At 39.5% G+C, this 13,390-nt stretch overlaps 1 protein-coding gene across 8 annotated transcripts in view; it reads left to right on the top strand.

Annotated features, from left to right (window-relative positions):
- The window catches only part of LOC136717248 (pleckstrin homology domain-containing family G member 3), an 89,836-nt gene extending 76,810 nt beyond the window's left edge, over window positions 1-13,026 (top strand). For 7 of the 8 annotated variants that reach the window (XM_066694769.1, XM_066694767.1, XM_066694770.1 and 4 more), the window contains 5 exons: window positions 944-954; window positions 1,893-2,252; window positions 5,012-5,125; window positions 6,481-8,059; window positions 8,973-13,026. In XM_066694769.1, coding sequence (XP_066550866.1) covers window positions 944-954; window positions 1,893-2,252; window positions 5,012-5,125; window positions 6,481-8,059; window positions 8,973-10,000 — 3,092 coding nt within the window. In that variant the 3' untranslated portion in view covers window positions 10,001-13,026. The remainder of the gene's footprint in view (window positions 1-943; window positions 955-1,892; window positions 2,253-5,011; window positions 5,126-6,480; window positions 8,060-8,972) is intronic. The other variant, XM_066694766.1, reaches the window with a different exon arrangement.
- Window positions 13,027-13,390: the final 364 nt, after the last annotated feature.

Genomic DNA, 13,390 nt, shown 5'->3' with positions numbered 1-13,390 from the left:
GTGGGGAGTGTGAGTGGAAAGCTTTACATATTTTTCTCGATTTTATTTATTTTTGTAACATTACATGTTTCTGAAGCAGACTTAATTAAGCTGTCATTTCCACTTCCATCTTTTTCTGAATTATTTAGCGAGGAAATCAAAAATCTTGTCAAAACTAATAGCAGGAAGGTAAAGCTTTCTGAGTTCCTGAAAGAACAGTGTGTTCGACTCCATCTCCTTGTCAGTAATAGGCTGATTTGTGAACTCAACATAATTTAGTAATTTTGAGCCCAACTAATTTATCTTATGGTAACATATGGGAACATGCTCAATTTTAGCTCTCAGAGTTTTCTTTGGAATGATACAGCATGTCAAACTGTAAAAGGGAATTAACTGAATATAATTGTACAATGAAGGCTGCACTATTTAGACCTAAAAAGCATCACTGTTTATTTTGCCAGTTTGTTTGATATAAGTATGTGTTAAAGTCTGATTTTATAATTTCATTGGCTCTCTTCATACTGGCAGTAAAACAAACTGTGTAAAAACTAAATTAAGAAGAGAGCCAATACATCAGAATCCGTATGTTGTATAATTAAGTAAATTAGTAAATTAAATTTGTAATATAGTGTCCTTTTACTGATTATCGGTGGGTTAGCTAGTCAGCCTGGTTTTGATTTGTAATCCTCACCTTAATCGATCTTCTGAGTTTGAATAAAAGCGTTAAAGTAGTGTCTGTGATGACACTGGCATAATAACGTTGCTGAAAAAGGCAGGGGTAAAAAACAATACTATCCTGCTTTGTTGTATTTCAAAACTACCCAAACTTATTTGGGTTTCTCACTGTATTATCTGTATATAGTGCTAATACCTAGCACTGATTTGTCTAAAAATACTTCACTACTAAACCTTTTTCCTTCCTTTTTTCTTCACATTTAACACATTTCCTGATTGAATATGGCAGCCCTTCTCAAGGTAAGTCTGAACCCTTTAGTTCACATGAAATATAATTTACTAATCTGTTATTTTTGTGTATCCACAGCCCTGTTACCTTTATTTAAAACATGTCTGGTCATCAATCTGTTTTGAATCAAATGAACAAGAACTATAACATCAGCATCTACAGGTTATCCGTGTACTTTTGCTTAAGGAAAATAACAGCCCTCTTTATGAAACAATTTTCTGACCTATTCCCCTGTTTTCTTTGAAAGACATACATTTATAAATGCATACATTTATTTGCATATAGTGTTCTCTTCCAAAAATCTGATAAATGGACACAAATCAATACCCCTTAAATGCTAAGCTATAATAGAAAATGTTGTGAAAGGTGAGTTTTTTTGTTTAGAACATTTTGAATATGTATAACTGATGTATAGAATATTGCAGTCCAAACAGAAATGTATGTAAAGACCCTGCTGGCATGTATCACCTCTGTGTGCACAGATATGCTAAACCCATGAACAAATCCTTTCTGCAAAGTCACCTGTACTTCATTTTCCTCATTTTGCTACACTTACTGGAATTTCGTTTTATCAAGCAGCTGCAGCAATGTTGTATGACAGGTTTTCAGAATTAGCTTTTTGATCAGACCATTTTCTTTCATTACTGTAATTTGTTTCACTATATTATTAGAAACTATATCAAACCCCTTGTTAAAACACTTTCATAGCCTTTTTTTAATCTCAGATATTCGTATGAGGAATTCAAGATCACAAACGCCCAATTCTGGATATTTATGGAGGCCAATGTAACCAGAATAAATCCCTCTATAATGAGCAATGCTTTCTAATGAAAGCAATTTGGACAATCACATATTATCAAATGTATAACATTTTCTACTCATCGCATTGAAAACGTATCCGTGATTCGACCTCACGTTAACAGAAAGAAATGTTTGTAACTTCATGCAGCACGCAGACAGTGAAGGGGCCCTACAGGCTGACAGTGGCTCTGTACAAGCTGGAGCTAGTGTCAGCAGCTCAAGCCTAGGTGAGCCTGAGAGGCCTAGTATGGAAGAGGATGAGGAGAGAACAGACTGTGAAGAACTTGGCCTGCGCAAAGATTCTCTCGAGCAGCTGAGCCCTAGTGACAGTGAAGAGGCTGGTCACGGGCTACAGCTCTCCTCGGGTGCAGCTGAGGAGGGGGAGAATGAGGAGGACGAGATACTGATGGGGGACGACCAGGTAGCAGACTTTGCCAGCTCAATGCTGGCCGCCATCTCCTGCTGGCACTATAGGGCCAGGGCTTTGCTTTTCGCTCGGTTCACAACGGTGAGGCTCTGTCACCAATGGGTTTTCTTGTTCTTGTTTTTATTTTTATTCTACACCCTTGTCAAAGCCTTGGCTTCTGCTCGTGCTTTACACACTTTTAACCCACTAACACGGTGAGCGTCTGCACCGGCATGAAGCTAACCGAAGTTTGCATGGGAGCATTTTGATGAACCTTGGGACCTCTCGCTTTCAAACGAAGAAGCATGAAATTAAACCTGAAGAATGATTAACACTAACAAAGCCTGTCATTGACTCACAGCAACTACACAAGACAAGGGGTGACTGCCCATTTTCTGTTCCAAGGGGAGAGAAAAAAGCAAACTGGGCCTGGTCTTGCAGACAAAAAGCTGTTGGGAACATTGGATCACAGACAGTTTTTTTTCAGATCAAAGTTTATATATATCTATATCTATAGAGAGAATTATTCAACCTTAAGATATAGAGGTGATGTTCAATTGTGTGTTAAGTGTGAATTAAGCTTGAAGGGAAGTATTGGGAATGTACTGTTCCATCTATCAGGAAAAGGTTGTCACCCTTTTTTAATTACTGACTTGTAATCTCATTTAAACTGGCCTGATTCACAATAATAGTTATGTGTGAATGTAAAAATGATGCTGATACTTTTTTTTTTTTAATTTGCATATATGCTGCAGAGTTTACCTTGTGTTCAGATAAAGAGTGGTTAAAATTGAACAGATATGTGATACAAAACAGTATATATTTACAATGCTAATATAGGTTTTAAAGAGTAGAATATTTTTCCACTACCTGGTTATTTTTATGCTGATTTCTGAAGCAAAAATGTTTATGGTGGATTTTGTTTGCTACAAATAATGCATAAAGAGAGGATTTTGCAATTTTTTTAAGTAACACACTTAATTATATGGGCTTTACATATCCTGCCTGTTGGTCTTAAAGGAGCATCATTGCAGGGATTGCAAAATGCAGTACATTAACAGGCTTCTGAGGACTGGAAATGTGTATGCAGTCTAATTATGTGTTCAAATGTAAATGTTTTTAATGTTTTCACAAGTTATTTACACAAACCAGCATGCTGACATGATGATGTAAGTAAAACATGGTGTGAAACAGAAGCTAAAATAGACCAACCTTGACACGGTTCCAAGAGAAAAGCTTCAGGAACAAAAGCCCATGGGTTGGGACGTGTTACTTGATTTTATAATTGGAGCCGGAGGCCACATACCCCATGAAAATGTTATTTTGTTATTATTTAATGCATGCTCTCAACAGCACCCAGGGTCGGAAGATCAGCCAAAATTATTATATGCAGCATTTCAATCTATAATTAGTGAAGTCATGTATTGGTTTGTCAGCATTGTTAATGTCGGGCATCAAAGGTTTATTTGTACTTTGTGTAAAAGGAAGTGAACCAAATTAGCTTAAAGCTATTTTTGGTAAATGTTAGCATTACAAAAGAAATGTGCAACTCACAATACTATATATTTAAAAGCAATTTTTGGACTGAATTGCTTTCAGACAATATCCTTTGAATAGTTACACATTTGATGTTGTCATTTTGCCTTTATTTTGATCTATTGGAAGGTTCGTTAAAAGGGTAAAAGTGTTTGCGACCATATTATATGTTGTGAACTGGGTGTCTGGTTCATTTGTGCGTTTTAGTCAAAGTAAATAGCCGAACAACCTTTACCAATGCAGTGCCACGCTGAAACATGCTTACCCTTAAGCATGTTTGACTTGTATACTCTTAAGTTTTAGATAAGTTTCATTATATAAGATACAGGTATGGTGTTTCAGAGGTCCAGTATACATTTTTGAAAGTTCTAGAAATTATTTTGGTTTGTTGTGTACAGCATTAGCCTGTTGTTTGACACGTAGTGATGCATGGTGTGTTTTTTTTATTTGAAGAATGTTCTGACTAAACTGTTTCATCTACTTTCAGAACTTCACTATTCCATTATCTCAGTTCTCAGTTTGAAATATCTCCAACAACTACTGAATTAATAAAGCTTCAAAAGGTCTTGATTTTGATTAGGAGGAAGTGTGCAGAGGATCGCAAATTAGTGTTATGCCACCTATCGTGTGCTGGAACAGTGTAGTAAAGTGTAACAAAATAAATGCACTACACCTGTGTATTTACTGTCAATCATCCTAAGTAGTCTTTAAAGTTAGAATTGCTGGAACAGATACTTAGCCAAAGTACTAATAGATAATCATCTAATGCAGGAAACATTGTGAAATTGAAAGTTAATTAGCATGGAAAAAATGCTGTATGAATGATAAGGTCGATATTAGAGAACAAAAAATGTCTAATACAAAATACTGGAAGTGGTTTATTACTGACATAATAATAAAAATAAAAAAAACTAGTCCTGTTGAAAAGATAAGTACTTGACTTATATCCGTGTTAAAGGCTGTTGGTGTAATTGCATTATTGCAGCTGTTTATCAGTTCCTAAATGGCCCTAGAAATCAATCTGCTCTTGGGGCAGTATTTTCACTCTTCTGTGTAGATTTAGATTTAAGATTTTTGATTTTTGATCTCTGATTGTAGATGAGACTGCTGACAAACCCGTACATTACCTTCATATTTTGGGATGGGGTCTAACCAGCAGCTGAAGACTAGCTGCTGAGGAATGTCTAAAGTATACATCATGGGTTGTGTGCCCTCTGATTCCTACAGCAACGTGGTCCAGCAGCCGTATCATTTTGTGCTGGTTCTGCAAGAACACTTTTGCCCAAAGATGCTCTATATGTCTGTATTTCTTGCTCTTTTTTAAGGACGAAGAAGGGTGTGACATTATAGAAGAAAATGGCTTCAAGCGAGAGAACCAGCGGTTGTCTGGTCAAGAAGAGATGTTGGAGACCGTGGAGGGCACCTCTGTCACTCAGCAGGTAAATTGATGCTGCCGTTGCTATGAACAAGAAAGTGCAAATGTTGTGTAACTAATGACCTGTTCTGGATGTAGAGAATATTTGAAACTGTTAATGCACTCTGCAGCTCAAATTATGAGTTTAGGGTACATTTATAGTATAATCATATATCTTCACTAGTGTTCTACATTGAAGTATTTTTATTCATACTCTATACAACCATGAAAACAACCATGACATAGTAAATGCTTCTGCAAATAAAATTTAATATTGATGATGCCATGTAAAAGCAGAGGGGCTGCACGGTGGCGCTGTGGTTAGTGCTGCTGCCTCACCCCGACATTTTCTCCCCGCGTCTGCGTGGGTTTTCTCCGGGCACTCCGGTTTCCTCCCACCATCCAAAGACATGCGGGTTGGGTTAATTGGTCTCACTAAATTGCCCTGTGTGTGTGTGTGTGTGTTGCCCAGCGATGAACTGGGTGTATTCCTGCCTTGCGCCCTATGCCTACCGGGGATCGGCTCCCGCTTCCCCGCGACCCTCAACAGGATAAGTGGTTTTGGAAATGGATGGATGGATGTAAAAGCAGATTGATCAGATGTAGAATAGTGAACTACTTTCTTCAAAATGCTCTCCAAACCCCCCTCCTGTTGACCATTTACACCCCCCCAACCCAAAACCTCACATTACCAAAAATATATGGTGTCTTTAATCATACCCATCTGTTAATTCAGATTTTGTGTTTTGGGAGGAGTATTTTTTATTACTGAAAATGGTCATATGCGAAATACATTTATTTCCAAAAGCAAGCTCTGTTTTGATCTCAATGATTTATTAATGTCTCAATAAGGGATTTTAACCTGTTGATCTATATATAAGGTATTGAAATGAAAAGATCTATGACCTGATTTTCTGTGAAAAGAAAATTGGATAGATTCATAGAAGCATAACACATTGGCTTCCCTGTGGAGCTCCTATATGAAGTTCTGACTTCTCTTTCCATCCTCTTCTCTCACCGTTACTATAGACGGGGTGCATAGTCAAGCAAATGAAGCATGGCACATCACCCTGCTGGAAACTGTTCTCCTTGTTTTGTTAACAATGTTTCAAACTGTAATGTTAGTAACTTACTGGTCTTTTTATAACATTTGCCATTTTCTAAAAAACAAAAAGCAAGATATTTAACTATCCACCCTATACTTGTTAAATGTATAACTGTTGCTAAGTGCAAGAGATGTTTCACAAGATGTGCTTTAGTTTTGTGTTGGTTCCAAAACCTTGTAAACTGGTGCTGCTTTATCTCTGAAAATAGAGACAAGTTTACATTTTAGGATCTGGAGTATCTACGAGCGACACTTAATCTTGTTTCCCGTCTTAGACTGCTGGAGGAGAGGAGGCACTGCAGGACAAGGCAACTCAGTCAGAGAATATAGAGCAGGCTGTGGAAGATCATCCTTCTGACGGACAGGCAGCTGTGATGTCAGAGCTGCTCTGTGAAGCTTTAGCAGGCCCCGAGAGCTCTGAACCCAAGGACACCCCTCTGGAGACAACTGAGGAGATAACTGGGGAATCGGCACCTTCAGACAAGGCAGAGGAAGCGAAGACCCTTAGCAGTGGGGAGTCTTCCGAAGAGGAGGAGGAAGAGACGTCGACAGAGCACGAGCCCAAGAGCATTCTGCCCCCGTCTGTTTTAGACCAGGCCAGTGTCATTGCAGAACGGTTCGTCAGCAACTTGTCCAGGCGGGGTAGCTTGATAGCAGAGGACATTCGTTCACTCGGTTGCCCATCTCCGAGGTTGACCAGCAGAAGCAGTAGTGTTATGAGCTTGGAAGCCGTGGAGAAAGCACAGAGAATCAGCAACACCGCGTCTGAAGCATCTCTCAACATTGTCGTACAGGACTCTGTGGGACACCAAGCTACTTCCTGCCAAGACCCCACTATACTGTCCCCAGGCTCGGACAACCTCTTTGAGGTGGACAGAACGCCTTTTAGGAGGAGGGACTCTACTCTCTCCAAACATGACCGCCTCCTCATCAACAAGATCAAGAACTACTATGAACACGCAGAGCACCAGGATGCCAGCTTTAGTATCAAGCGGAGGGAAAGCTTGACCTATATTCCTGCTGGACTGGTCAGGAACTCCGTTTGTAGGTTGAACAGTATCCCCAAAGACGATCCTGCTCCAGTCGTAACTTTGAAGAAAGCAGTCAACAGCTCTGATTACAGGGCTGTCGACTCGGGACGCAGACCTCCATCGTGGACAGTCTTTGATCTTCCACCCTTAGAGAAGGATTTTCAATCAAAGCCTTTAGATGTAGAAATCGAGGAATCGTTGAACTTTCCAAGCAGCATGGCCAGGTCACATGATTTGGATGAGGAGTTCAAGCCTTCAGCAGAGATGATCAAAGTGTGGCAGGAGATGGAAAAGGAAGTGAGTGGTGCATCCAGGAGGCCGCAGAGCAGTGAGAAGGCACCTGAAGGGAATCTCTCAAGAGGAGCAAGCCCAAGACTCTCTAGGAGGGGCCAGATGAGTAATGGCAGCCCACAGACAGAGTACAATGAATCCCTGATGATACTTGAAGAAGGTGATCTAAGCACAATCACGGAAGAGTCTTCTCACTCGTCACCAGAGAAGATCTCTCCAACTGCTCTGGGACACGAGAGAATAGGAAGCTTGTCTGAAAGACACAAGGGACAGGAGGAGAGCACTGGAGTGAGGGTCTCCAGAGCACCGATCCCAAGGATCATCCATCTCAGGTCAGGCATTGAGGACGAGATGCTGCTGCAAGATGTGGAGAAAGTGAAGAACAAGGTCTTCCAGCTGGCACGCCAGTACAGCCAGAGAATCAAGAGCACAAGGCCGGTGGTGACGCAGAGAGGCAGGGAGGGGGAGGGCCAGCTGAATAAGAGAAACCTGCCGGCAGTTCAGGAGGAGAAACCAGAGAAAGAAAACCGAGGTAAGGGTGTGTGTCTGCATCTGTGTGTATAATACATCCCATTGTGGAATATGGGCTTTTTCTCTGGAATTGGGGAAAATAGACAGAAGGAAAAAGTGTATGGAGTAATTTTAAAACGTCTTACACATTACTAGGTGGTAATGCTAGCATTTCAGTTTAATGCAGAAAAACTAATGATCAAATTGGCTATCTAAGCTATGGCTTAAAGACACAAAATGGCCGCTGAAAATAATGTGTGTTGCTGTGACATCATCTGATGTATAGTTACAGGTGTTTAAAACAGAAAAGGTATTCTTCCAAGGATTTGTAGATTTCTAACAGAAACAACTTAAACAGGAAACCTGGCAACAATACATTTTGCTACCAGAATTCTGTCTGGCATCTGCTATGAATCAGCCTGAGTTTTTATACCTGAATATGAGCTGAATCTTGATTTAATGCAGCTTCCTTTATTGTATCAGAAATCAGTGGACCAAATGATAACAATGTTATATATTTTGTATTAATTAAAAATTACTTTGTGCATAGATGTGTTTTAATAACCCAAGAGGCTACAGTTATTTATTTATTTATTTATTTTATTTCCACATAACACAAAATTATTTCAAAATGTCTTCCCTAGGATTGTTGACAAGAATCACAGGGAGCTAATCAGGCCATAGGGAAATTATGATTAACTACTTTTACTTTAGAAACAAGAGACATCTGCTTTGTTCAAAAGATATCGTCTGGTATGGTTTATTTTAACATTTCAAATTATGTTCAAAGTGTGTTCTGTATATATTTGTAAAGATTATGCTATTTCTTTACTTTAGACAAAGGTACATTCACTACACAGTTCCCTGCTTGTTTTTGTGCGAGTGAGAGGAGCAGTAAAAACTTAATATAGCTCTTCCATTTGAATGTCTTCTAGGAAAACCCAACTTGACACTGGCTCTCAATTCGTATGATCAAGTCACCCTGCAGGAGGTGAGCCCCACATCTCAGGTGAGATCTCCCACGCTGCAGTGCACCAGCCCTGCTCGACATGCCAGCTGCAGCCCGGCACGTACGCCGAGCTCGGGAGTGGGCAGTCCCCGTGTGCTATCCCCCAGCAGAGCACGATCCAAGAGCCCCCTCAGTCCTGTGCAGGCCGAGAGCTTCAACTGGCCGGATGTGCGTGAGCTGCGTTCAAAATACGCCCACCGGGGTCCTGACCGAACACAGTTAAAAGTAATACCAGTGGGCAGGAGCTGTTCTGTTCCTGAGAAGATGGTAGAAAACTCAGTGGGCGGCCCAGAATGGAGGCGCTCCAGTTACACCTCTGGGGCACCAGTTTCGTTGGAAGCCCGTGGAAGAACAGTTTCCACCAGCTCATCTGAGCATTGGGGCTCCAGGTCTCTGCAGAGGGACTGTGGAGACTGCCTCAGCTTTCCCCACGCCAGGGTCTGCAGGGCAGGCTCCCTGGACCAGAGGATAAGCAGCCTCCAGCTCAGCGAACTCCAGAACCTGCGCAACAAAGACCTGAAAAGCACCTACTATGTTTCGGCTGAGGCCACACTACCTAACGAGCAGAAGGTGATCGTCATGGAGAAAGTTCCAGAAAAAGAGCTGGAGACTGATGCTCCTCGGGCAGGTGAATTGGCTTTGGACACAGATGACAGCTTTGTTCAGATCAGGTCTCCCACCAGCAGGGAGAAGATCTCCATCATGGCGGTCATCGAGCGGTGCAAGGCCTACCAAGAGTCAGAAGAATACCGCCAGAGAGAGGAGGGGAGCAAGACTGAGCACGCCCCCCGTGGTGGGAAAGCCCGAGAACCGGAGAGGGGCGCCCTTGCCAGCGAGGTGGACGCAGAACCCCTGAGGGCCACCGCGAGTGCAGCAAAAAAAGCTGAAAGTAGCCAACAGAGTATGGTAAAAAACCTAAGAGAGAGATTCCTGAATTTAAGCTCAAACATATAAACACTTTAAAACTTTTTTTTTTTTTTTAGTTTTTTTAACTTTAATTTTAAAAGCACTGAAATCAACCTACAATGCCCTCAGTAAAAACCCCAAAAAAGGAGATTTGCATTTAGTTTTTTTTTTCTTCTGATTGGTCTGCTTCCCCTTGGTATGTGTGTATATATATATGTATGTCTCTGTGTGTGTGTGTATATATATATATATATATATGTAAGTTCTAAGATTTCACTTTGGCTTGTCTTTTTGCTGAACATTACTCAGAGGAATAAGATGTACGCTGTGTTAATAGTAGTGTCATCGATCATAAAAACTTGTGCAATTTTTTCCTCATTTTGCCTTCAACATTTGTATTCCTCTTTGTCTTTACACAGGTATCACCTTACAGAATTTCTTTATGTAACTACATGCACTGTACACCAAGAGCAATACGTTTGCTTAATTAGCATTTTCTTAATTATAAACAGCCACTTGTTTTTTAAGGATGTGTGCTGGCCTAACAACCATCACCAACATCTTGAGGGAAAATGGACCAATCAAGAAAGGTCTTCTTATTGTTGTATCTGATGTCTGAAACATAATTATTTTGGCTTGTATGTAATATTGGAGACTGTATAAAGGTTCTGAAAATAATGTTAAATTACACCAGGCTTCCATTGTAAATGTAAAACTTCTTTTGTATGTATGCACATTTTGTGTTCTAGTGCTAGCTATTATGTTTTACATCAGATGCAGAAAGGTTAAATTATAGAGGGGCGAAAGGTTTTTGGTGAGCTTCAGAAATTTGCCTGAAAACACAGGTGGGATCACATGGCCATACAAATACGCAACAATTTAGTTTTTTTTACATTAAACTGCCATGATGTGACAAAATTCCTGGTCTTCCATAAAATTGCTCAGTAATGTAATCCTAAGGAAAGAAGACCAGGGACTTTTGTCTCTAATCTTCTCGTTTTTTTTGTATGAAAAATTCACATAAATCCTCCTAAAAGTCAAAGGAGAACGATTGGAAAGAAAATGCGTCACGTATTGCTAATTTTGAGTTCCACAGAAGTCCCTTAAACATGTACAGCAGCTAGAGCTGTTCAATAAAACTTCTCTCTTTGCTTACTGCACATGGTTTCTGATGCAAGCCAAGATCTTTTCTCAACGAATAATATTATCCCTATTGCTATAGCAAAATCAAATGTCATCCCCATCACAGTGTACAGTAATTGAAATAAATCTCCTCCAACCAGACCCTCTGGGCCATGGTTCTTCCTGGTATATGAGAAATGTGTGTATATATGTTGTATAAATATGGTCTGCTCTCCAGGGAGACACAATGAGGGAAAGGTTAATGGATCCCATTGGTTATGTATGAATGGAATATTGTTTCTCCTTGAGGGAATGTAGCAGGGGGGGCCGGTGGTCAATGTAAACTGTAATTTTCTTTTTTTTTTGGTGGGAATAAATTCTATGTTGGAAACTTCAGGATGTGCGACATGGCTAAGCAGCCTAACTGAATTGGCTTTAACTGTTTATTCTCCAGATTGACCCCTCTCACTCTTCTCTGGTTTCATGACCTCATCCAGAAAGATAGATAAAAGACTCGTTTTATATCCAACAATAACCTATTTTCTATGCCAGTCCAAACCTAGACCGGCTTCTCCTTCAGCATCAGTTTCCGATTTGAGCCGTTAGAACAGGACTGTCAACTTTGATGATTGCAGAGCAGCCCATTACATTGCGTTTAACAAGCGGACAGGATATAAAATGTATACAGATATCTTTCTCCTGTGTACTACATGGTGGATACATGCTCATGATGACTTCAACATTCCAGGAAGAAAGTGGTTTCTTCATGAATGTATTTAGTAGGAATGGGACTGGATTATATTCAAGGATTATTTGAGTTTTTGCAATCTGTGAATGCTGTTCCACTGCAAACACATAGGAAGAAAAAGATAAATTGTGGACAATTACCCAATCTATTTGTCTAAATATCATCCATAAAACTATATATACTAGACAGTCAGCCTTTATCTTACCTTCCCTTGTTGATGCAATCAGTGAATTATTTGACAATTGTCTACTTCGCTGATTTACAGAGTTGGCGCCATCTGAATAATTGAGTTTAATCATTGTTGTAGTTTAGAAAGCCACAGATTTCTTGTTCCCCTTAAAAACAACTGAACCTACACAGTCTTAAAATGCTTTTTTCAGGGTAATGTCTTAATTTTCCTCTCATTTTACAGAGCCTCTGTACTTATATATATATATGAGAGCGAGAATATGCAAATTTAGGATTAAAGTGTGTAAAGAATAGCCATTCCAATACAATTAAAAGTCATTTAATTCAATTGGATTTGACTATTTTCTGCTTTAGATATTCATTTCTCACAGATGTACTTGAAACACAAATTGAAATTTTCAGGATGTAAATATCTATTATTTAAGCTTAATTTGTGGTGTTTGAAGCCACACCTCCTCCTGAGGTGATGTATATATTTTTTAAATTCATATATGCCACGAATATAAAAGATGTTTCCCCCATTGGGGGGAGGGTCTGATCTACAAATCAGACTTCTCTACAACAGGAACATCATAAAATGTACCTCAAGTTCTCTGAAGCTTTAAATGGATCATGAACATCAAAACGCAAAGTTTGGTGAATGCTTGAATTTGAACACACAATTGCAGTTGGTAATATAATGCTTGAGCAGGTGGTTTGAGCCACTGTGTTGGTTGTTTTTGCCCTGTTCTATGCAAACCAAACCCTTCTTATTTTTCTTCTTCTGCTACTACTTCTTTCAGCTGCTGATATCTTCTGAATTTGGGAATGGTTTCCCTTTCATTAATCATTTTTGTTTCGCTCCCATTATTTATTTAACTGCTGTACATTTGATATTCAATAATTGTCTGTCTTTATATAAATCTATCTATATATAAATAGTCTATCCTGATTGAAAAGCTCAATGTATATAAATGTTGTAATTTATGTTTAATGGAAAAGTATACATTCCATATTAAACACAACATGTTTAGAACTTGTCTTTGGGGTTTATTTCTCCTGTCATGCTTACATTAGTTCCTACACAAATCTAATAGGTGATCGTCCCAAAGAGTGACTGAGAAATCGATCTGAAAATACAGTATTTATGCCACTTTCAGTTGATGGGATAACAGCCAATAAAATGCATTGTATGTGAAGCTAAAATAAAGCTAAGTGGTTAACAATAATGAGATAACGAAGTAATGAAAAGATTAATATTTCATGGCCAAACTGCAACAGTGTAATAAAAACTGCACACTTATGTTGACTGGCTGTCTTCTGGTGCCACATTATCACAAGCCATCTGTTTATCTGAAGGAAACTGCGCACAAGGCATTGCAGACATTGCCACCACACAT

This window comes from Amia ocellicauda, chromosome 21, assembly GCF_036373705.1.
Source record: "Amia ocellicauda isolate fAmiCal2 chromosome 21, fAmiCal2.hap1, whole genome shotgun sequence".
Lineage (NCBI taxonomy): Eukaryota > Metazoa > Chordata > Actinopteri > Amiiformes > Amiidae > Amia > Amia ocellicauda.
Note: the sequence above shows the minus strand (reverse complement) of the source record. Positions and strands in the feature narration are given on the sequence as shown.